General features: G+C 34.7%; 1 protein-coding gene across 1 annotated transcript in view; it reads right to left on the bottom strand.

The window, feature by feature from the left end:
* LOC137400502 (uncharacterized) overlaps nucleotides 1-26,183 on the bottom strand; it is a 68,034-nt gene that overhangs the window by 10,418 nt on the left and 31,433 nt on the right. Inside the window, exons 23-31 of the mRNA XM_068086829.1 lie at nucleotides 25,562-25,706; nucleotides 24,548-24,708; nucleotides 22,810-22,913; nucleotides 20,692-20,926; nucleotides 17,221-17,303; nucleotides 15,476-15,633; nucleotides 11,025-11,136; nucleotides 10,794-10,862; nucleotides 4,156-4,232 (exon numbers count right to left, since the gene is read on the bottom strand). Coding sequence (XP_067942930.1) covers nucleotides 4,156-4,232; nucleotides 10,794-10,862; nucleotides 11,025-11,136; nucleotides 15,476-15,633; nucleotides 17,221-17,303; nucleotides 20,692-20,926; nucleotides 22,810-22,913; nucleotides 24,548-24,708; nucleotides 25,562-25,706 — 1,144 coding nt within the window. The remainder of the gene's footprint in view (nucleotides 1-4,155; nucleotides 4,233-10,793; nucleotides 10,863-11,024; nucleotides 11,137-15,475; nucleotides 15,634-17,220; nucleotides 17,304-20,691; nucleotides 20,927-22,809; nucleotides 22,914-24,547; nucleotides 24,709-25,561; nucleotides 25,707-26,183) is intronic.

Here is a 26,183-nt window from a genome sequence, read left to right as displayed (position 1 = left end):
CTGTTTCAACCATAGACCTATTCACTATACTATATAATATAGTTAATAAGTCTATGTATAGTTAATTATGTCTATTTACTATAGGTATAGTTAATAGATCTATGTATAGTTAATTATGTCTTTTAACTATATAATATAGTTAATAGGTCTATGGTCTCAATTATCACACACATTTTTACAAATAAAAATTCAAATTGTTCCAGTGAACAAGCGTAAAGCATCATATAATATTAACCTAACTAGATTATTAGATGTCTTACATATAAATATGCATAGCTAATAATTTCAAATATTCAGGCTTGGTCAGGTTTACATGCCACTAGAGCAGGGCTAGGGAACCTATAGCTCTCGAGCCAAATGTGGCTCTTTTGGTGGTTGCATCTGGCTTTATGATAAATCGCTGAAAAAAATAATCCATAATTTTTTCTGTTAATTTAAATAACATAATAAAAACAATGCTGAAATTACAGTTACAGTAAGCAAAACAAAAATAGCATCCATTTAATAAAAATATATTTTCATTTGCAGCTTTTTGATGTGACGCTCGCGGCAAAGAGTTTTTAGTGCTTTCCTTACTCTGTTCGGCGCAGGCCGCACAGAGAGTGCACAAGTCATTTTTAGATCAAAAGGTAAACCCTTCAAACTAAAAGATGGCTAAAGAAAAAATTATTTTGAACATTGCTGTTCAAAATACAGCCAGTTTTCTTATAATCTAAAATTGCTCAAACATACTAAATTTGTTGATCTTCCTTTTTCATCTTATGTTGGGGCTTATGGCCTGGGTGGTACAGAGTAGAGGAAAAATATAAAAGCCCAACTTATGTTTTAACCTAATTGATGTATATTAGCATGCTCTCCATCCCTCATTGGAAGAGGTGGGGCGCCATAACATTTTTTTCTAACAGCAAACTAATGACAAAGGCTAAAGTATGCAAAGCTTGATCTGTCAAACGATTAGATGAAAATTCATACACGCAAACAAACAGGGATTAATTTAGTATCTGCTGGCACGCTGTAGAACAATAGTTGCTACAACTGGGCAGCTGCCTGATGGCCAATTACTGATGTTAACTTTCTCTCAAGCATCTTTAGCTGATACTCCATTCAATTGATGAGTAATGGAGGATGAGTGGAGAGGACTCCTAAAATATTATCTCTACTCAACAGAAACATTCTCAACTAATCCTACACTTGCGCTGACGAACATAACCTCTGCCATTTACGGTAAGTGGATGACACGATGACCTACAGTAGCATTAATGGTAGCCTGTGGCACAATGATTTGCAGATAACTGTATGACATAATCGACTATGCGATTGACATGATGGGATTCCTACATCAATCTACGACTGCGCTGCCAACTCATGAACACGAGTTTTGGTATTACTTATGTATCTGGGTCCTATACTATGGCAGTCATGGCCTAGTAGCCCTGACCTGAGAACAGCAGGTCGGGTTTCAAATCGCAGAACAAAGAGCATCTGACCTTAAACTGCTCTCTTATGCAAATCGTAAATGTAGGTTAATTCAAACCCTGACTCAGTAGCTAATAATCACCAAGTTTCCATGATGAGAAGCTACGGCAGATGTATGGTTGATCAATGTATGGCCATGAGTCATTGAGTAAAGAAGAATATTCTATGAGTATGCTGTACGATCTTTGTTTGTAGTGTGTCGATGAACCTGTGTTGATCGACTTATTTTTGCTAATGAAATCATATCAACTGACTCACAAGGTATAAACACTCTTTTGCAAAAGTTCCAGAGTTGGTGGGTGAGTTACCCGCAACGCTTATTAACCATATCCACTAGTAACTAATCATGCATCGCCGATCTGCTTCTGCAAGAAATAGACTATGAATTGGTACAACGAATACCATTGTGATTATTTTCCTTTAATTTGATTAAATTTCAGTAATGCAGTAGAAACAGTAGCAAAACAGCAATTTACTATTCAATTTGAATGTTTCAAACCATGTTGTCTAGTTGTTATGTACAAGAGAAGTATTTTGTAGTCAGAATCGGTTATATTGTATAACCAATATAGATGTAAAATAATAATATAATAGCATCTATAATATAGATAAAGCCGGTAGCTTTCTCACTATATAGATAAACCTTTCAATTTAACTTGTTTTGTGGTTACATTCCAGCTGTCTAGGGTTTTCCATAAATTACATAACCAACCAGCAAGGTAGAGGCTAAACGGGTTTTATGCAAACATTTGTTGCTAAAAAGTCAACGAATCGGAATGGTTCCATCACATTCACCTGGATGCTATAACCCTTGACAATGCTTAAGAACCACCTTGAGCTAGCTCATTCATACCTGTATGTACTGAAAATGACACACGATGGAAACTATTACAGAGTGAAGTGTAAAGAGCAGTGCTTCTGTCAACTCCCTTATATGGTGCAGAGACCTAAACGATTTATCAATCTCAAGAAAAGAAACTACATGTACATGTTGTGATGATGATACGCTTGAGGGGTATGACGAACATCAAGTGGCATGACAAACATAGAAATCTTAAAACGGGTAGGCCTATCATCAACAGCTGACATACTTATTGAAACAAGTCTGACTTGTGGAGCCATGTACATAAAATGGATCAGGACCGGCTTCCACATCAACTATTATGCTCAGAACTATGTGATGGTAAACAAAATCAAGGAAGGCCTAGACTCAGCTATAAAGATGTAGCAAAGAAGAATTTAAAATGGCCGCAGATCAATACAAACTCATAAAAAACGACTGCTTTTAATCGAACTAAATGGAAATCTGCTATCATACATGAGCCAAAACCAAAGGCACCCTTAGTTGCCTCGAGTGATGCGGGAGAATGAGAGAACAACAACTAAAAAGATAATTATTGAATAGTTCGAGCTCCTATTGAATAGCCTGAGCTCTACAGCATGACTTTGACACATAACCCAAAATTCTTAGTCATTGATTATGCTTTGTACGTACGGGGACCAGCATTTGTGTATAGAAATTTGACACATTGGTTGATGTGCTATCACATGACCAACCTGCTGACACATATCACTTTTTAAACACCGAGTAAGGAACCCGCCGTTTAATTTTACGGCTATAAAAAGGGCACATGACAGAGTGTCACCATTACCTTCAAATGATTCTATAAGGCCAATCAGCAAGTTGTTATGATTACCAGCCTCAAATTATGTTTTAGAAAGCTTTGCTATAAGAATGAGTTTGGCCAACCCGATAAAATAGAATGCTAGGTTCTACTACAGGTAGGCTAAACGGGATCAAACCTCAAAAATGAGTTCCTCACAAACAAATCAGTTGCACTTTTGACAGAGCCACACTCAACAGGATCTGTTAAAGTCTTAAATAGCAAAGACAAGACCATTATTAGCTTCCTGTTTATCATCATCTGGTAGCAACATCTACTCTCAATCGCTATGGCCAAAGAACATGATCGTAACTTTGCGACAATCTTTTGACGAATTTGCAAGCATCGACGTTGCAGCTGACACCCCGATGTACGACAATGTCTTTGACTATATTTGTAGCGCTGAATATACATATTTATGACTTTCTCCTGACAGACTAGCCGACTGCCAGTAAACATGTTATCAAAGAAAACTTGAAATGCACTGCAAGAAATTATTTCAGTAATTATATAGGTTCACTCTAAACCGCTCAAAATGGCAAATTTCTGAAAAGTACATTTATTGGGAAAATGTATTTAAAATGAGAAATTCATGCTAAAAATTTAGTTATACAAACTTGTACATATGAATGTTAAGAAAAAAATGCTTTGTTCATGCTCTCTACCTCCTGCATGTTTCTCAGAGTAGATGTCCCAAGCCTGATGCTAGCACTAGTGTTTGCAAAACTTATTTGGACTGCAGTGTGCTCTGACCTATAGCTTGAGCATACAGTCACTCTTCGATAAACCAACTGAAACCGTTCAGCGTTTTTCAGTGTTTTTTGAGTCAAAATGTATAGAAAACCAGTTTTTGATTTAGGTTTCAACAAAATGAGACGTTTTTCATTAGTAAATGCATATCAAAATTAACTTGGAATTGTACTGAAACTCTAAAAGCTAGTAAAAGTGTGACCAAACTAACAAATCCTAGCAATCACGAGGTGCGGACATGTTTACAAAAAGTGTAAAACGTTACCTGAGGGCCAGTCGCTTCTTGTGTGACATTTCTTGAGGGCTCTCTACACTTGATGTCCAAGGGACTCTTCTGACCATCTGTAGAATAAGTTTTTTGATTTACCATATGCATTGCATCATATGAACATAGCACTACCCTAGGACACTTATGTATTCGCCTCAACTAACTTTCGCGTTTTCGCGGAGTCATCCTCTCGCGAAAATTTCCTGAGCGGAACTAAACTATCATAATGAACGAAAACGCGGAATTAAATATAGTGGAGCAGCAGCCTACCATAAAGTGCTCAAAAAAAGTGATTTATTTTATATTAGGATGGACAATATGCTGAAATAATGTTCTAGACCAGAAATTTATGCTGATTCTGAATATCTAGTTTCTACACTTCTAAACTAGCCACCAGACTAATTATAATGTATTACGTGATACAATAAATTAATAATATAATTTTTATAATTTACAAGTTCGACCAGTACAGAGCGGGACTGTGATACATCAAACTAGATCCAAATTTGTAGCTAATTTCAAATATCATATTTTGAGATTTCAAAAACGGATGGATTTAAATTTATATTACATAATATTATTATGTAAGTTATATGCATAACTTGAAGTATGTATTAAATATAATTGTGAATACCACTCAATTCCATGTGTTTTTGGACCAAAATTTGGAGCTTGTTCCGAGGATGTAATTGACAATTCTCTCAACTTACCACAACATTTTCATAATGTATTATGTAATACATGAATTTAATGATATAATTTCAAATTTTGCCAGTTTATCATTTTGGGAAGGCAAAGAGGTTGCAATACATCAATCAAGATCAGAATTTGTAGCATATTTCAGATTTAATATTTATATCTTTCCAAGTTGCATAGAGTTTAACATATACACAATATTATATAACCATTTATTTGGATGAACATCCTGTCTTACAGCGACATAAAATGTCTTTCATCACACCAGAAGGCGATGGGTCTGTGTCATCCATGTGATTTTGAGATTTCCATTATACAAAGTCCAGCCATGATTAGTGGGTAGGGGTGGATCAATTGTTGGCTGCACAGCTCTACGCCATATGGCTGCTTGGTAACCAGCTCTCATTACATGCAGCCTCAATTCATCTTGGGTTGGATGAAGGTTAGCTTGGGAAATCCTTGAGGGAGAGCAATAAACCAAATATCTTGCTTCATTGACCTTTTCAGTTGTGTCAATATTATAAAGCCTGCATATGAGTTTCTCTATAGAGTGCTGAGTATCATCACTTACCTCAAACTCCAAGCCCAAAGAGCTTAATACATTGATGAACTCAGGGTTCTGATTGAGAAAATTCAGAAAGGATTTCTTTCCCTTTGAATAAAATGCGCTGATACTATCACAACCGCTGAGTGCATGTAGACCCAGAAGTGCCTGGTAGTAGGGCGGTGTTAGAATACCTGATACATTTCCAATGTGTATGTATCGCATTCGTTCTTTCTTCCCACAGAAGTAGTAGAATTGATCTGATGGAAGCTCATGTACGCAGTATATACGAATCATAAACACATCTGTATCTTGACACTTTATCATCACCGTACAGTTCGATCCTTTGTCTTCCATGATGGACATTATATGTGCTATCATTCTTGTGTCAGCTTCCTCATGGTCTGATGCTAGACTCACTATATTTTTGTTAACTGGTTTTCCCATCAATTTGAAAACTGATTTTGTTGCACTTGGAAGAAAATGCTATGTATACATCAAGATCCTGTTTGATCTGTGCACTGCTCCTCTTTACTCAAGAATGGCATAAAGTATTTCCGGTACGTTTCATTGTATGGATCTGATTCTCTGAAAGCATCAATATAAAAAGCAATGAAAAACTTTCACCAATGACCACAAAAAGCCCAGAGTAATCAGTCTATTTGGCAAGGTAATGTGCCATTGCTAGATAGCTCTATTCTAAGATAATATAAGATATACAGTATATGTTCAAGTTAGATTGATTGCAGACAAACAAAATGGCTTACCTTTGTACGGCTGGCTGTGTTGTCCTAGTGTCTTGGCGGGTGAATTCTCTAAAACATACTTTGTGATATCTCACTTCCATAGCTACCAAGTCAGGGTCCTGACCAATTAAATCCAATACCTTTTGTCCATCTGGCCGTCTTCTGGCGGAGTCAATCAGCAATCCTATAAAAAAGTGAATGCCAAAAATTTATGTTGTTTGGTTACTTTGGAAGTAATAGAGGGCTGAGTAGGTCGTCATAATTATGCAGCTTATTAGTAACAAGACTTGATGCATCACCTGCTGTCAAGGTTTGTGCTTTGACTAGCGTATCTCTTACAGTTTTCTTTCCCGATTTCTTCAACCATTTATCTTCTGACATGATGTACAACTGAGGTAAAAGAGGACCAGTTCCTCTAACAGTGCCAAATGACCTTGTTTTTTTTTGTGGTTGTCTAGAATAAACCCATGACACAAATAATCAGTCATTGTAACAGTGCATGACTATAACATGGACGGAAGTCACCAACATACCTGCCAACTCTCACGCATTGGGCGTGAGACTCACGCAATCACCCCAAAAAAAAATGAAAATACGTGAGATTTTTGCCCCAATTTCCACAATTTTACACATACTATCATTGATACATCAATTGCCCCAAAACCAAATCTCACGCATTGCCCCATTCTTGGGTTGGCAGGCCTGGTCACCAAACACCATGTAGACTTTCAAATAAGTTAACACAAATGGGGCACAAATGACATTGCTCTGCTCTTACTAAACTTGTAAAACAATGTGAACATAGAGATTTATTAATGATAAATATATAATTTATGTGTATCACAATGGCAATAAAAACAATGAGGAGCAACACTATTCAGTGCCCAGTGGTGAAATGGATTGATACCACAGTACCCACCTCTTCAGAGCTGACAGTATCCTCTGCTGATTTTCTCTTCGTATGTCTGGCCTCAGCTCTTTCCAAGAGTAACTTATTGCAGTATTTTTTGTGGCATGCATAGTGACAGACAAGGTTTGTGTGTGAGTCATGTTCAAGAATGTTTGCTGCAATTACTATGTTAAGTTCATCATCCAACTCGGTTCACTTCTGTGTGTACCCCTGAGCAGTTTTTCACTGCTGTGCTGTGACTCTAACCAAGGTTTCCCCACAATTTTTCCAAACAATGGAAGACACAATCCTTATCCTCCATGCTTTTTTAACTCTTAAATGTGAAAACTTGACTCATAGCAGTAATTTCAAACGGAAAAATACCAATTTTCCGAAATTTTAGGAGTTGTCCTCTCTCAAAATAAAATCGTCCTAGAACTTCTAAATGTGACCAGTTATAGGTGTAGAAACTATATAATTGAACTCAGCATAAAATTCTGGCCAAGAATCTGATCTTACTTTATTCTCCATATTTATATAAATAAGAGTGAAAGATAGCTCTAGGCTGCTTCTCCACTAATAGCTTTGTTCATTGATAGTCCAAGAAACAAATGGCAGCAAGCGATCAAATTGCATTATCGATCTCGTCCACACAATTCTACCTGCGGTTTACAATTACAAACTAGTCCCAAATTGAAAAAAATTTTCTTACCGGTGAACCGAACCTGAGGAATCAATTTATGTTTGTTCCACTGCATTTATTTTCCCATCATTATATTTTCGCACTCATCAGAGCTGCGAAATTAAGTTGCATCGAAATTTTACTCTGTATGCTACTCACGAAACTAAATACTAGCGAAATATAAGTGTCCTAGGGTAGTTAACAATGTGTACATTATGCTGAAATAATACCAAATTTTCTATAACCCAGAGACAGCAAAGGCTGGTTCACACAATACCACCGAATGACGACATTGTCCTTTCAGCGTTCATCATCGATTATGTGAGCCGCAAACTGATGGCAACGATGAAGCAACGCAGATACGTCGGGAAGGCTTGCAGCTGTCAATCTTTCCCGATATTTCACCGATCATCGACGAAGGCCTTTTCAATGTGAACCGCTTCGGCGACAGTTATACGCAGTTTCAAATAGTGTGATTTATTTCCGTTTATGATAGTTGCTGCAAGACTAGTATTTGATTCAAGCACACGAAAACAAAGAGGTTTCTCCGCGAAAATTAAAAAGCAAATGCGAACACTGCGTCACGGAGTATTTGCTGATGCAAACACAGATGGGTTTTTGATCGTGAGAAAATTATTATCATCGACAGTCACCGAAGTGAACACTAAAGGCCCTGTTTTACTCTGCTGTAAAGTCGAACATATTGATGAACGAATGCAGACCATTGGAAGTGCACTCAACCAATATATTTTCAAGTAATTGGTGAAAAGGTTTTTAACCTGAGTTTGATCCAACTATAGGGATTTGGTGAGCCAGTCTCAGGGTTTGGTAGAAGTCCCTCAAAAGCAACAGCAGGAGTTACACTGATTTGTAAGGTCACGTCTTTATGAAAAGATATATAATTTGTTGTAAGTTCCCACATTGTAGCGGTTTGGTTCTTTAAATGCAATGGACTTATACACAGTCCATTTTGTGCACCATAAAAATATATAATTATGCTTTGAATGTAAAAAAAATCACATTTTATTTTTCGATAAAGAAGGGCTTGGGGAAAATGCATTTGGAGCTGGTTGGGTTCAGTACTTCCACCAAGGTAAAGAACCACTGTACTAGTATTAATATTCATGCCCGGAGTAGCAGCTTAACAGAGTCTCTAACCAAATAAGGATGAGAGTAAAACATAAAAATCTGAATTCTCTGTTTGAATATTATAATTGTTTGTATAGCATTTCTTAAACCTAGGCTATGTTTTATGGCATTAATTTGTGCTTCTGTGATTAAATGATTAACTACGTTGATGTGTTTTTACATTAATTACAAGCATTTGATATCACTCTTGGATATACAGTGGCTAATGAAGTTAAACTTTTAAGGAAGCTTTTAGCCCACCTGTTCTTGCTACAATTATTGTGGCTTCCTTCATTAAAGAAAAAACACAGACACTGCATGATTGATGACCACGCACAATTATCATTAAAAGCATGAGCAAGACTGCTAAACATTGGCCGTGTAGTCATCCAATCTAAAAGGCCCGCCCCTTGTGATTCTGTAAGATATTCTCTTGTGTCAAAAGAAAATATTGTCAATTGCTTAAAAATTACTTTAAACGTAATATAAATATTTTCAAAAAGACTTGACCTGGTGTACAGATAGTAACTTTGTTTTCTTTGGTTAATATTGTAAGCCAGCATCTACGTATGGTTTATTATTTTGTCCCAAATATAACAATTTTAACGTTCTTTAAAAGAAACTCGCACATAAAAGTGTTTTCATTTCTCATTCCCTTCAAGTAAAACTTGATTATAAACCTATACAGAATTGCTAGACAAAATGGGAATTAACTGCGAGTAAAGAAAAGCGATAAACCAAGACCTCTTCAATATCTAGAGAGCAACTGAACAACATGACAACATTGTCTTCAACCGTGTCTCATCACATCTGAAAGGATGAGGCAGTGAAAAGAACGCACTAATCAGTATTTACAGCTAGTAAAACATGTTGACATTTCTATACATCACGAGAGAGTTTGTCTGCTTGAGGGTTACTGGCACGAGACACTCGAAAACCCAGCCTTCTCAACAACATGCTGGTTAGTAACAGTAGTACAAGAGACTACCATGTGCCATCTAATCCTACAGCTTAAAGCAAAGTTTCTATCACTGAGCACAATATGTTACTAACATATGAGCTTCAATACGACAGAAATTCTAATAGCTTGACCAGAGTGTACTATAACCTCTAAACAGTTATGGGTTAATCAAACAAACAAAATATACTGTAGTAATATTATAACCTCGAAGTGCCACCTAAAAATATTTCACAATTTAGTTCATTAGCTGAGTTATTACCAGAGGGTGACTAAAGATGAACTTGCAATACATTATTCAGAAAATCATTGTAAATAAAAACTTTAAGGCACAAGGCGGTCAATGAAACTGTAAGGTACACGACAGTCAAACAAGCTGTAAGGTACACGACAGTCAAACATACTGTAAGGTACATGACAGTCGTACAAACTGTAACATACACGACAGTCAAACAAACTGTAAGGTACATGACAGTCATACAAACTGTAAGGTACATGGCAGTCGAACAAATTGTAACGTACACAACAGTCGAAATAATTGTAACGTACGCAACAGTCGAACAAAGTTTTTGATTTTTTGATTCAATGTAGCCTCATCAATGTCTAGATTTATCACTACAGCAGGCAATATGAGCTGCAAGTGTTGCAAGTTGTGTAAGAAAAGTGGCACGCACCTTTGCTCTTTGGGTGAAAAGGCAGGTTTGTAACATACAGATGCAATAATCTACTCGCAATCAAGGACGAGAGCATTGAATGATGAAAACACTGTGAACAGAGTGATATTACTATACTGCGAGTGAAAATGATAAACACCAATAATGACCAGTTAGGATGTGAATATTACTGTCTCGCTTAGAATTTATGAGTGGCTCATGCCATTGAAACTTTTTGCTATAAGTAGCTCAATCAAAGACATGCTAACTCTATTCATTTTCTTGTACTAAACTTTAATAACAGAACTTTAAGCAACCGATAAGTTGGGAAAAAGTTACCATGTCTCCAGGAAGCAGTACAGGAAGGATTGTGGGTAACTGAATAGTTCCGTTTTCGCTTTCTTTGTTCTACAACAAACCTGAAACAGTAGAGTCATGCTCACAATGGGTCAGCATAACATCAGTGAGTGCCCTACTAGTTACAAAGAATGAGACATCTCTGTGACCTTGACATAGCGCAAATCACCATGAGTCTTGCTAGCACCATTCTCTGGCTCTCTGTGAACATACCTGTTCTCTCCTTGCAGCTCCAAGAGCTGATATGTCAAGTCTGCGCAGCAGAACCTCAGGCTTGTCTTCCGATAGAACCACAAAGAGCTTCAGCATCGACAGCAGGAGTCGCCTATTAAAGAAAAACAGCATTAAATATGACAGTAAAAATAAGGCAGCCTCCTCCACTTCATTTCATTCAATTAGTACAACTCCGCTTGAACTAGACTGCAGATATACATAGTACAATAACATTAGACAAATTTATGATGCTTGAAATCTTATCAACTATGCAATGTATGTAATGTAGGTAATGTATGTAATGTAGGTAATGTAGGTAATGTATGTAATGTAGGTAATGTATGTAATGTAGGTAATGTAGGTAATGTATGTAATGTAGGTAATGTAGGTAATGTAGGTAATGTATGTAATGTAGGTAATGTATGTAATGTAGGTAATGTATGTAATGTAGGTAATGTAGGTAATGTATGTAATGTAGGTAATGTATGTAATGTAGGTAATGTAGGTAATGTAGGTAATGTATGTAATGTAGGTAATGTATGTAATGTAGGTAATGTAGGTAATGTAGGTAATGTATGTAATGTATGTAATGTAGGTAATGTATGTAATGTAGGTAATGTAGGTAATGTATGTAATGTAGGTAATGTAAAACGAGCAAACCTGCATACAATCAATATCAACCAACAGTTTCACCAACAGTTGGTAAACTGTTTTCAATTATTTTAGTGCTTGGTAACATGAAGAAAGTTAAAATATTTAAATAAAGATATTCAGTCAATAAAAGAGTGGTGTGAGGAAATGCGCAATAACAGTGAACTATATCATTCGTGGCTTAAGATAATGATAGGTTCAGAAATAAATCTGTTATAAAGTCTGACTACCTATAAACATACATGAACTTCTGTGTTTTTATAATCCAATTGGACACTATAATTCATGGAATTAAAATATGTGTAATTGAATTTCAATGTCAACATTATTTTTATAAATATAAAAGCTGCTTTATAGAAGAGATAAGCACTTACGAAGGAACTAGGAATTGCTGGTGGTTTAGTAGCAGTGAATATAGCAATAAGGAATGGCATTATTACACGGAGCTACTCTGTGCAAAGGCTTACGTGTATGCTATGCACCAGTACGTATTCATACTACGCGTACCTATGAAAGGAATTTATACTACATGTATACATATAAGATGTTCATACTACGCGTACCTATGAAAGGAATTTATACTACATGTATACATATAAGATGTTCATACTACGTGTACCTATGAAAGGAATTTATACTACATGTATACATATAAGATGTTCATACTACGCGTACATGTGAAAGGAATTTATACTACATGTATACATTTAAGGTGTTCATACTGCAGAAGAACGTGTAAAAAATGATTGCACTATTTTGGCAATTGGCTGAGAAAATCAATTTAATGCCACTCACTGAGCATCACTGTGGCATCTAGCTCCAGTATATCATACCTTGGCAAAAACATTCGCTAGATGTTTTCGAATTTCGATAACTATAACTGAAGTCCATTTTCACAAATTTTGACTGGTGAAAGAATATGCATAATGGAAAATTGCATAGACTGAACTATGATTTTTTTCATGCGTATTATTTGTGCAAATAGACTTTTAAGATGTTATGAATTTTTTAATAACACAACCATCCTAAAACATCTGGGCTAAAATAACATAGACCTCCGCGCAACCAACCATTTAAATCATACGACTTGTCAGATATGACACCGTACGACAAATATGACACCGATATAACAAAAGATGTATGCAACTGGGTTCTTTAGTAGTAATTAATCATATAGTTATAGAACTCAACATGTTCTAATTTACTGGTAAAAGTTGCAAATTTCATATGAATCCTGTTTTTTAATATTCTTTGTGTATTTTCTACTACTAATATTACTTACACTAGATTTTATATTTCAATTTAGTTCATTACATCTTAGAGCTTTTCCGTATATCCCTTTAGGCAATGATGTATTAAAGCATTTATTAAGATGGCAGCCAGAGAGAAATGAGTTGATATATGCATGTATCGTTATTTTTATTTTACCATACTCCGTTTACAAAATAATATTTTTTAATCATTGAAAAATATATTCTTCCATCTTAACACATTTTGTCTAACGAAAAAATATATTTTAACACGAAAGTGGAATCTCAAGTAAACTTCTCAACTGCCAGATTGATTTCCAACATGATAAATTTCCAATTTCAATCAACACTCTGCATACTGAAAAACAACCTCCAAACATTTCCGTTATGCAAACCATCTATGGAAATTCTGTTTATCTAAAACCTAACACTTCCTACACCGCTCAATATGCCACATATTCACGATACAGAGTGCAAGCAATGCCTAGCTTAAAACTGTTAGCAGGAGGCAAGATGAAAGTGATCTTACATAAGAAAGGCTGGATTACTTGAGGTTTATGAGACACCCCTATACTATTCCAACCAAGTGCCTTAATTCAGCCACTTATGGAACTATGAATAAACCAGTCTCACTTCTGATACATAACACTGAGGTGATAGGATCCGCGTACACCGCCAGTAGCATTGTCTTTCGCAACATTTACGTGTGTGGATGAATGCTGCAGCTGTCTGTTTGTTAAATTAGCCGAAGAACAGACAGATGGCTCGTGAAAACGTGAGAAATGTATATTTGCAATAGCAGGTGACAGAAATTAAAACTTGGTTAAAATCTAATACCCATGCAAATTCGCAAAACACATTTGAGAACTGTTTTAGCTAGCTTTGATGTTATACTGTCCTGATATTGTAAATATAAATAAGTATTCAACAAGATAGCGGTAGTTAGTTGATGACCGATATGAGATATCTGACAGAATTCACTCAAATCGAACAAAATGTTGTCAGTTTCCTTGATGCTGTTTTAATTTTAAGTTTTAATAAAATAAGTTTTATTTGGTGAAAAATACAAGCTGTTAAACCCTTTTATAAATACTCTTGATTATTTTCCATTGAAGCACATATAGTATGATTACACTGTCAATAGATTTAAAAAACAAAATAAAAAAGCAATTGTAACAATGACCAAGATAAACAAAGACGAGTGATATTAAGGCATCCGGGAAGCGAACTACCCTAAGACATTTATGTATTCGCCTCATCTAACTTTCGCGTTCTCGCGGAGTATCCTCTCGCGAAAATTTCATGAGCGAAACTAAACTATCATAACAAATGAGCGAAAACACGAAATTAAATAGCTTTGTTCAGTGTTAGTCCAAGAAACAAATGGCAGCAAGCGATCAAATTGCATTATCGACCTCCCCCACACCATTCTACCTGCGGTTCACAATTACAAACTAGTCCCAAATGGAAAAATTTTTCCTTACCGGTGAACCGAACCTGAAGAATCTAATTATGTTTGTTCCACTGCATATATTTTCACATCACTATATTTTCGCACTCATCAGAGCTGCGAAATTAAGTTGCATCGAAATTTTACTTTGTGTGCTACTCACGAAACTAAATACTAGCGAAATATTAGTGTCCTAGGGTATTCAATACCGTTCAACGCATACATTTGACAGATGAAGGTAAATGGAATAAAGTTATGTTGAATAACACTGTAAAATAGGTTTAGGCTGGTTCACCCTATATCACTGTATCTCGACGTTGATGCCACAATAAATCGGTGATCATCGATGATAACAACCACTATCACTATCCCACTATCACAAACCCATCCGCGTTTGCATCAGTGATGTAGTGTTCTCATTCACCTTTTTAAATTTTTGCGAAAAAACATCTGTGTTTTTTGCATGACTGAAATCAAATCGTAGTCTCGCAGCGACTATTATAAACGGAAATGAATCATGCTATTGGTGACCGGGAATTACTATCGCCAAAATGGTTCACCTTGACAAGGTTTTCGAAAACCAGTGCATCGGAAAATACTCTGTGACATAGTGTTCTCATTTGTCTTTTTAAATTTTCAAAAATAAATCACGCTATCAGCGAATTACTATCACTGAAATGGTTCACACTGTACAGACAGTTGTCGATGCTTGGCGAAATACAGGGAAAGTTTGACAGCTGCAAACTTTCCCGACATACCCGCGTTGCTTTGACGATGCCATCGGTTTACGGTTCACATAGTTGATGATGAACGCCGAAAGGAAGATGCTGGCATACGATGGTATAGTGTGAACGAGCCTTTAGAAAAAGTTTCTAAAGACCAAAACACATTTGCTCACAAACTCCTATAATTCTCCAGAGGTTTATTAGTTTAAAAGTTAAATAATTATTATTATTAGATATCAATTGTCAGAATTATTCCCACAATTGATATCTAGAAGAAAAACTACCCACTATTATAGTGGGTAGTTTTTCTTCTAGCAACTGAACGACTAGAATGAATTCAACTGCACATCATGATCAGCCTATGCACGGACTTACTGATTCTGACGGGTAGAGTTAAAATGGAGGGCTGTACCAATTTGAATGAAGCCGAGAGTTCCCAGTAATCTCCGGCAGCAGTTGTCTGACCACAACTCTATCACGCTGTCATCATTGACATCTAGCTGAACCTCCGTAGAGTGGTGAGTCAGAGCTAGCTGCAGATAGATATAATTGAAGATTTAATATTTCTTTTATCTAACAATGCAAGCAAACTATTATACTAATTATAGATATAGCCTCATACTTCTTGTTGACCTCACCGGCAATTAATTTTCAGATAATCATTTACTTCAGCAGTTTATATATACATGTATATCCTGTTGAAGTAAATAGATACTTACATATATTTATACACACTCTTACAGTGTATATATATTCTATCCAACTTTTGCGTACACATCTTCACAATTGCTTTTATATTGCCAGACTACAACTAGTTAGATATAATACTACACCCAATTTTGCTACATGCCGCATGTGATGTGATATGTACACAAACATAGCAAAATTATTCAGACTTGTATTCAGTTTTACGGAAACCCTACATTTCACTTTTTCAAACTTTCATGCTGTGAAATAAAGGATGACTTTCATAAATTCATTGCTAAGCAATTGTATGGAGATGCATAGTAATGACATCATACAACTTAATCTTTATAAATGATTCACACTGTAAACATACTCGATCCCCGCTTATCAAAAATCAATATAGGTATCAGCTTTATCAATTCTAATCACTGATCACTTTGCGTCATCACATTGTCAAAATAGGTTATGGTAGTAACATAGAAAGTAACTTTCACAGTTGAGTTCGAAAACTGTTCTACATGCACAATTGCGTGTATTTGTACATATGAATCCAAAGAGCTTCTTGCAGGGCAACAGACGGACCAGAAAAACAAAAGATACCTCCATATAACTTCGTACAATGTGGTGCTACTCAAAGGAAAGCACACTATATTATCTAAAAAAGGCAGCCTTAAACATGCATTACATCACATTAAAAAATTCTAATCGGAAAGTCTAAGTATTTTTCCATCATTTGAAACTGTTGTTTCAGCTGATCTGACTGCCAAGATGTTTCAAGATTAAAATCGACAAAAGTTGATCACAGTTGAAAACTCTGAAGCAAAATACTTCTCTAAAATTGCTGTCAGTAACCCTTCACACTGTTTATGAGTGATAAATATATATATAAGTATATAAATATGTTGATAAACATATAGTGATATCATCAGCATCGGCTATTTTAAAACTTGTGAGTGACCTTTAATTTGTGACTACAGAAAATGATGTTTTAACTCAGGAACATAAACCTGGTGTGTGAATAACTACAGTCTGGGCAAGCATGCAAAATTTCTGTTCAAGCTTTCTATCAATTCCCAAGTCCATTTTTAACAATATTAGCACTGGCTCTATACTGGACAATAGATAATATTTCCACCTATCTTAAACTATTTTTACAATAGCTGGTTAACTGTGTCCGGTAGCTTTCAAAAACTAAAAAGAGTTATCAATGCTATGAAAGACAAGCAACACAAACAGCAATAGAGTGATACTGAGGGAAGCATAGACTGAGTACATCAGATGAGTACGTCGGCCTGCTTAGACGCCCTTTAAAATCTAACAAACAGCAAGTTTTTTTATAACGCTTGATTTACTCATCGCTAAGAATACAATTACTAGATATTTCAATTGATGAAAGTTATTACCATCCCCAAGAGAACAGATTACAAGCTTACTACATCAATAAAGTTGGATATCAATGTTGGTTCCAGAGGAAGGGCATCACCTAGCGCAGTGTAAACATCGGCCAACTTGATTTCTGTAACAAATCATTAATTAATAAATAATATGTACCATTACATCACCCAGCAGACACAATACCTATCAATAAATTGAAGACACGTTATTTCGTGAGATACAATTAGAGCAACAATTGTGGTGATTATAGGAAGAGAAGTGACAGGAAGGGAGAATAGAGCACGTTAATATGCACGTGTCTAGCAGATAAAAATCCCTTCTGGATGACCAACCAAATGCAAACAATAATTATTCTGCCATTTCATCTTAACAATTACCAATTGCCAGTCATTTCGCTCACGCCTACGTTGGGACTTTCTCATGCTGCTGCAGAAGTTTTCTTGAGATTCATTTTTAATGTTTAAATATATTTTCCTTTTAAAAGATAAGCGATATGAAAAATGAAAAAAAACTCAACTAAAAATATATTCATATGTCAACTCAGTTCTCTCTATATTTCACCCGTCACTGCCGCGTCACTGCTTTAAAAGGAGGAACAGAAAAATTCTGAGCTTGAATATACAAAATAGGAATATAAAAGCTATTGTAAATAATATTAATAGTAAGAAAAACAACTTACTAAGAAATTGGCAGCTGTTACTACCAAATTCCAGAATTTATTGTTTTGTAACTATGTGACAAGTTTCTACTAAAGTAGTCAGTTTTGTACATTATTTTCAAATTTGGCAAACAACAACAGTACAAAGCTTCGATTAGCTCTCCACAAATTTAATCCTTATTTTACTTTTTATAAACACAAAAAGTTAAAAGAAAATATAGGGTTTTTAGCATGCGATTGCGATCATAATTAGGTTCAGTGAAAGCCGGACCACTAACTATGAACAAGCAAACAACTCCTTCTTTGTTCATGACGACACGCCTGTAGGCAAACATCAAAACGAGGAACTTGATTACTAACTGCATTTCGATCTTCTGGTGTCAGAAACCACAGAAGTGATAATAGAGATAACAATACACTCCTAAAGAAGGCGTGACCTGAAGTCTTTACATGCAGTATACGGTAACTTTTATATCTTTTGATTACGTCTAACCAAAATTAGACTTGTCTTCCTCTGTCTGCCCTTTATGTGATGGTGCGTTGAACCGCCGCTGACTTACACATTTTACTGCTGCTGGCACAAACTGCTGTTACCACAAAGAAATTGACACAATCAACTGGTTTTACATTTTTAGTTTAGTAGAAACTTGTGGCACACACTGTTGCAGTACCATTTATACAAATTTGGTAATAATAAAAAAGCCGGCGATAATAAATTTTTGAAATTATGAACTACCGTAATAGCAATATAATCTTGCAATTATGATAAACAACGGAGGTAAATAAAAACAAAGTTAAATTCTTTAACAATGCATGACCATAATAATTAAATGCTATAAAAAAGCACAGAAAGGTGAAATTGTAGTAAGCCTGGTTTACATAATGAATACCAGAGCATTTAAAGAAAAGTTCTCCAAACTCCACATAGAACAAAATGATGCCATCCCCAAAACATTAAGTTCATTTAGTCAGCCTAGTAGGTAATTGGCTACATAACCATAATGACAGCGATTCATGTTTACCATTCATCCGCACGATGCCGGTATGCAAGCATGTTGCACGATAATGAATTTTTCCCATTTAAATGTAACTAAATTGCCGTCTAAAATAGAATGGCCTATTATGCAATGAATTCTGCAAAATGCCTAAACAGGGTCACTATTACACCTTCTTACCGGTTTTTCAATATTCATGGGCTTCAGCATTTATCGAGGTGTGACCAGCCTTTAGGACTCAAAACATACTGTTCAATATTGAGCAGCCATGTCTTAAGTAGTACCCTAGCCTCATCAGTATTTAACCAAAATTCAACTTGTAATAATTCTGACTAAACATAAACTGCAATAAATAGTAATAAATAATCTATCTCCAAGATATGTCACAAATGATGTATTTTTATTGCAAAAAACAGCATTCCGACTAATGGCAAATCTACATCATATTCCAGGATATTTTATTCTAACGAATGACCTTTCTAAATGTTTGCATCTTTTTATTCTGCCTATGCTAAATGTTTATTCTACTTCAATTAAAGGTTTCAAGGATTTCATAGCTTGTGTCCTCAAGTTTTGCATGGCAATTACACCGTGAAGCTATTTTTGAAGGTAATGAGTTTTCAACTCATTTCAACGTAGGTGATATGAACCAATTGCAAAAAACAATTATTTTGAAAACATCATTGCTAGATCCTTTAACAATGTTCTAATATTTATTCTCTTAGCAGAGAAAGTTACTTAACACATTATATTATGTCAAACTTATTATTCGACTTTAGTGGCTAACTGTTGCTCTTTTTTCTTTTTTTATTACTGTTGAATTATTACTATTATTGTATTATTATATTAGTTACTTTGTTTATTACTGGCATATATTTGAAACACATTTCTGTTTGAAATGAAATTATTGTCAATAAAGTAATATATACATGTATATAAAATATTATAAATATGTATATATATAATTATAATATAATATATATTTTTCAGTGTTGGTGTGTATAGGTGCGTCCAGCTATAGATATAGCGCACGCTGATTATTTTACTAATGCATTATGTTACAATGCCCTTCTTAAAAAACATTTTTTGTAAGGCTCAATTACTATGTCTGGAGTCAAGGTCAATTTTTCTCCCGTGGAAAATTATGTCGTCTCCGTGGGAAGAGCCTTGACATTATCTCTCCGTTCGGTCAGACAAAGACAGTACGATATCTCATTTTTACATTTGTACCAGTACCGAGAGGTACCAGTATCGTCGTGTTCAAAGTTTTGATGAATAGCTTCTGGTAGAACAGTAACCTTTTTTATACCCGCACTTCTATGCAAGAATTGTTATTATTAATTCAACATATTCAGGATTTTTATTTTGTTTTCTCAGTTCTTATTAATTGTATCATTACCAAATCATCTCTTATTGTAATCGTAGCCAAACCAACTTAATTCAGCTATTACATGTACTTGCTAATTATTTCACATTTACATCTTTACCTTTTTATAGTCGTTTTATTTTTTTTATTATTTGACCCGCACGAAGCATTTTGCACAAGATATGAAGCTTAAAAGTTTTTTGACAAAGTTTGAAAACCTTTACAGTTGTTTTCATTTTCTCTCTTAATTTATTTCAATTACACAAAACACTTTTTTCATGATATGTAGTTTGAAATTTAGAATGGCAAATGTTGCTATATGTTAAATAAAAATCAATTTTCTGACCAAAGACTTCTTTATTACCCGGGCAACGCCGGGTGGCACATCTAGTAGTATATATAATAAAGTTATGCAGCAAACTAATGTGTTACAAACTGTCTCTTCAATATTATCCTGGCCCAGAGTACCAGAAGAGTTAAATAAACCAACCGAGCATAGTCTGGAGGAAGGTGGATACTCTCCGCAAGAGTCCATCAGGATCCCAGCTAGGGAAGACAACTGCTGGTTCACACTGCTGCTGGCTTTGCCCACGGGGCTCAAAGTTGAACTTGAGTAGTTTGAGTAAATGTACTGCAGGTGAGTAGGTCATGATGGCCACAGGCAGGACTACTAGATGAGACACCTGCAGTACTGACTTCTCTACTATAGTGATAGCTTGATTAACCTGCAATGATTAAGCACAGTCTGTGTAACTGATGTCTTCGGTGGTCAAGGTCATTGCAGAAAATCAATGCCAATAATTAAGGAAAACTTTATCAGCTACTATGACTACGTCTTCTAGTTGTTTTAAAAACCAAATTTTTCTTTGATTTTTAGTTTATATACTAACCAGTTCATGTTATTTAATAATAAATAAATAAATTTACAAAACATATCATTGCAGTCTTGGAACAAATAATTATAAGTTGTCTTATTTGAGTTGGTGAAATCAAGTGAGGACAACACTGAAAAAGCCTGTCGAGTTTGGGGAGGGATTATCAGCGCCTGAAAATGAATTCTCTGGATCAATAGTTTAACCTTTTTATAAATCAATAAGCAAGAGTAAAAATAAGAAATGAAGTTAATCAATAAATAGTAATTTTTAATTAAGAGATTATTCAGAAGTAGTTTCACTTTTACACGAGGCACCTTCAGAATCCTTATAAAGAGTTTAATTTATTTAATTGAATTATTTTTATTTAATTTATTTTATTTAATTTATTTTTATTAAATTTTTTTATTTTAATTTTTTTATTTAATTTTTATTTGTTTTTTATTTATATAATTTATTTAATTTAATAATAATTTTATTTTATTATTTTACTATTTTTAATTTAATTTATTTTTATTTATTTAATTTATAAACCTTCAATTTGTATGCGTAAAAATGTCAACGAGCCACAATGGAATGTGGCTCATGATAATCATTTGTTACATCCTGTTTGTATCCATCAGCATTATCTTCTATACATCACATTCAGCAATACTTGACTGATATGGTAATTACTCTCTGCCATGATACTTCCGCGATCCCATGAAAAACATGAATAAATGAAAAAACGCACATTTGAAAGCCTGTTTTCAAATAATAATAATAATTTGAAATGTTCTACATTATAACTGGAAAGTTCACTGCTGAAGACTGTATATTTAAGAGGAGCTATTTGAGACTTTAACCATGTTTATTTCTCAATTTTTCAAGTATTACAGTTCTTTTAATTAATCTTTAAAGCATAACTGCCACGAACAGCTTTGATTGTTTTTTCATAAGTAAATCAGACATGCTGATTCCGATTTTGTACTAAAAATAAAGATTGGTCCACTAACTTTCAGAGTCATCTCAGTCTTTTCTGAAAGGTAGATAAACTATTTAACAATGCTTGTAGCTTGTTACTGGATGTTTAATAGGCTGAACGCTAAGAAAAATGAGCTCAAAAAAGTGCGATAACAACGCTAACTTGTAATAAAATCACAATTTTTTCCTTTAACAAGCTATAAGCAATGTTAAATAGCTTATTTACCTTTCAGAAAAAACTGAGGTTATTTTGAAAGCTGAATTTAGAGAATAATGGGTTTTAAGACACCCATCTCTATAATTCTATATCGGACTAAACATCTCCAATTTCCGTCCCTAAAAAGCTAGGCTACATCACATATTTATGGACGAGGCTTGTTGTGTCGATTGTTTCGTTTGCGTCATCGATACTGAATCGATGTAAAAAAAACCTTCAAGTTAGTGGACCAATATTTATTTTGAGTACAAAATCGGAATTGGTATAACTGATTTACCTATGAAAAAACAAGAAAAGCTGTTCGTGGCAGTTGTGGTTTAATTAGTAGTCAACAGACAAGTATTAGAAGCACTCACAAATAAAAGGAAAGTTATGCAAACTTTTTGTTCAAAAATCATCAACTCTTATGTTTCTCTGATATTCCGCTAAAGCGCTACAGTACTTTAGTTTGCATTTATTGACACATCTGTATAATTTTAAATGCATGAATTATTTAATTCCCGTGCCGTAGTAATCAGGTATTGTCCAAATCTTTACTATATGATAACAGACTAACCAACTGTAAGAGATTCTCAACGACAGATGTGAAGGACTTATCAAGTGCACAGATCTCTCCCATGTACTTCTGTATGTCATGCAGCTGCTCCTTCATGCTGGGAACTACAGATAACAGACATGGTAATTTATCCATCTGCCTCACTGCACGGGGTGAGTGAAGAGAAAGCTAACATTACAATTTGACAACACAGAGATGATATACCCTGCGTGACAGGGTGCAATATGACAAGACCGAAAGCGTGAACTGCGATTTAGAATCTATATTAATAAATACCACTTTGTCTGTCTGTAAGTCCGCTATGTCAGAAAGTTATATGCAGAAGTAAGAAATTCAGACATATATGCTCCATACCTTCCGGCAAGTCCGTAAAATATTTGGTTTTAAAACTCCATTGGTTTCTTGTGAATCGAAAATGAAAAACCCCAGGCATCACTGGGCTGACTGCTGAGCATATAGCATATAGTCCCCATAAGATGATATATGAATAAAAGTGCCAAGAAAGAAAATATTAAGCAAAAACTTTAACAACTTTATTCAGCCGTAACTTCTTCTCGTTTAGATTTCTACCAAAATCAACTTTAGATTTACCTCCCACATGCGCACTCAGTGTAATTCAACATTTTAGATAACTGATACAAAAACTCACAACATACTCATCCAATATTTTCAAAAGTTTGACTTGTAATTTTGGTTCGAAAATTAACAGATAAAACAAAGAGAAGACAACTAACCTACCTTTCAGTTACCCGTAACTCCCACCTCAATTTACATAAAATATACATATATGAGCGACATACACAATAGATGACGTGACGAAACAATGTTTCTGCTACTTACACTGAGTAACCCACGCATTTCCTGCTGAAATGTCTATAAGCAATGCATTATAAATAAGACCTGCAGAAACTTTAACATGTATAACTAAAAGGATAAAAATAATGGTTTTTTATGAACATTAAAATGAAAAAACTTCTTACTAATCCCCATAAAGTGTGAAGACAACTCCAAATTTTCAATCATGTTCACACATGTGCATTCAGTTAATGAGCACCCAGTTTGTGTAATAAATCTTGAGTGAAATAACCTCTGTTCTGGAATGATAAGATCAATCTTCGTATATTAGATGAAAAACCTAACAAAATTACATTTACAAAAAAAACTACAAAAAAACTTGAAATCAAGAAAATGTTAAAGTGGTTAGGATAAACTAAGTTATGATCAAAATATGCTAAATTTTTCTGTATTTCACCTTAAATAAAGTAACAACAATTTAAAAATTTTTAAAAACCATACTTAGTACTTACCATACTAAAACCATACTTACTCTAAAACCATACTAAACCAAACTATAACCATACTTAGAGTTGTCTTTTTTATTACTCTAAACTTACAATTACACACCGGTGTGAATAATTAAAATAACAGAAAGCTAATGTAGTGTACATATTAGCTTTACATATGTTTACAATCTTAGATTTATGATCACTTTTCCTGTGAGCTAGTATTTTGAAAAGAAGGAAACACAAGACAAAAAGAGGCATGCAGGCAGATCTGAATGAAACGAATAAGTAGGTATCTGATATCACAACAATTATTTTTTATACTTTAAACTTTTAGAAAATAATGAAGCTACGATGAGTTATAACAATGACTTTTAAGCTAAGCTCCGCAATTCTGCAAATGGCAATGCCATAGCGTCTTCTCGTCGTCTAACTATATAGAAAAGCTAACACACCTTTATCTGGTGGTGCAGGATTCAGAGGTGGAACAACACTGCCTGCTATAACTGCTGACTCTATGCTATCTATATCTTGATCCAACATGGCTGACTTTACTTGTGTTATGCTTATCGTCACATTGTTACCGTGGAGACAAACAGGAAATAAGGGCAACTCACTGCAATAAATGCAAATGTGAATAAACCTGTGGGCGTTTCATTCCTCAAAGATGGGATGCTTTAAAAATGATGATGTCTCAGTTCACCATATGATATTTGTTCAATTAAATCCAGTTTTGTTTAGAGTAGAGGCTGAGAGACAAATACAAGTAGTAGGTAAAGCATAGAACTGACTCATATGTGTATAGTACATTTATTTAGTACTGGACAGATATTAAATGTCAATTGAAGATATTCAGCATTCAAGAATGCATCAAAGATTGTGCATCTAAGCCATGATAATAACTTTTCCAATCAGAGAAAAGCCATCTACTATAGTATTATTAACCAAAACATGAGCTTCAAATTAAGTTACACATAAAAGAAACCAAACTACATCCTTGAAAAAGTAGAGTTGCCCTCTAATTGGAAGGACAACTCAACAAGCTTACAAAATTAGATAAATTTTATATACAATAATAGTGAATGTGATGAAAGTCCAAAGCAGTATTAACATAGATTGTAGGTTTACCCATTGTATCTGATGACCTCAAACAACATATATATTATAACATATATATAATATATATGTTGTTTGTTAACATATCATAACATATACAGTGTATATAATATATATGTTGTTTGAGGTCATGAGATACAATGGGTTAACCTACAATTTATGTTAATACTGCTTTGGACTTTCATCATATTTATTATTAATTTACATAAAATTTATAATTTTGTAAGCTTGTGGAGTTGTCCTTCCTACTAGAGGACAACTCTACCTTTTCAAAGGTATAGGTGGTATTATAACATATGTAGGTATAGATATAAATCAATGTCTGATATCATAAATTGAATAACGTGACTTACAATGTTGAAGTGACTTTGGCAGCAGCCAAACAGAGAGCTGTACAAACATCGCAGATCTGTTGAAAGGCTTTATAGAAGGCCTCATAGAACGTGATCATGCAGGCACTGGTTTGAGGGTGGGGAAAGGTAAGGACCGACTCAGCCCCTAGAAACACAGTATATGTCATTAACCACCAGTACAACTATAAATTCTTCCTAGAAGCTATAAGTTGTGAGATGATCTCAGTATGAGAAGTAGGAAATGCCTATAAAAGAGTGAGTCAGTGACTTTGAACTTCATTCCACCCTGCTCACTTGTCTGCGCCATTTGACTGGTGTTTGTATTAAGCATGCATAAATTTGCCGTCTTATTTGAAGTATCCTTTGAAGAACAAACATTTGTTAACACCTGTTTGGTGACAACTCACAACAGGATGCTGTGGCTGTCTCCTGTCTGACTAATTGCCAGTCAAAATACAGGAGGTCACAAGGTCAATTGGCACAGCTATGCTATCTGGTTTTCTCATTGAATGCAAATCATTTTAGAGTATGCAACTAGTCAATCACTACTCATCTAATCTCCAAGGTCATTATTTAGCCCGAGATGCTATTCAGTTCTTTAAAGGTTGACTTGCAACAAAAT

This window comes from Watersipora subatra, chromosome 7 (assembly GCF_963576615.1).
Source record: "Watersipora subatra chromosome 7, tzWatSuba1.1, whole genome shotgun sequence".
In the NCBI taxonomy this organism is placed as follows: Eukaryota; Metazoa; Bryozoa; class Gymnolaemata; order Cheilostomatida; family Watersiporidae; genus Watersipora; species Watersipora subatra.
The sequence above is the reverse complement of the archived record's forward strand: the minus strand, read 5'-3'. Positions and strand labels throughout refer to the sequence as shown.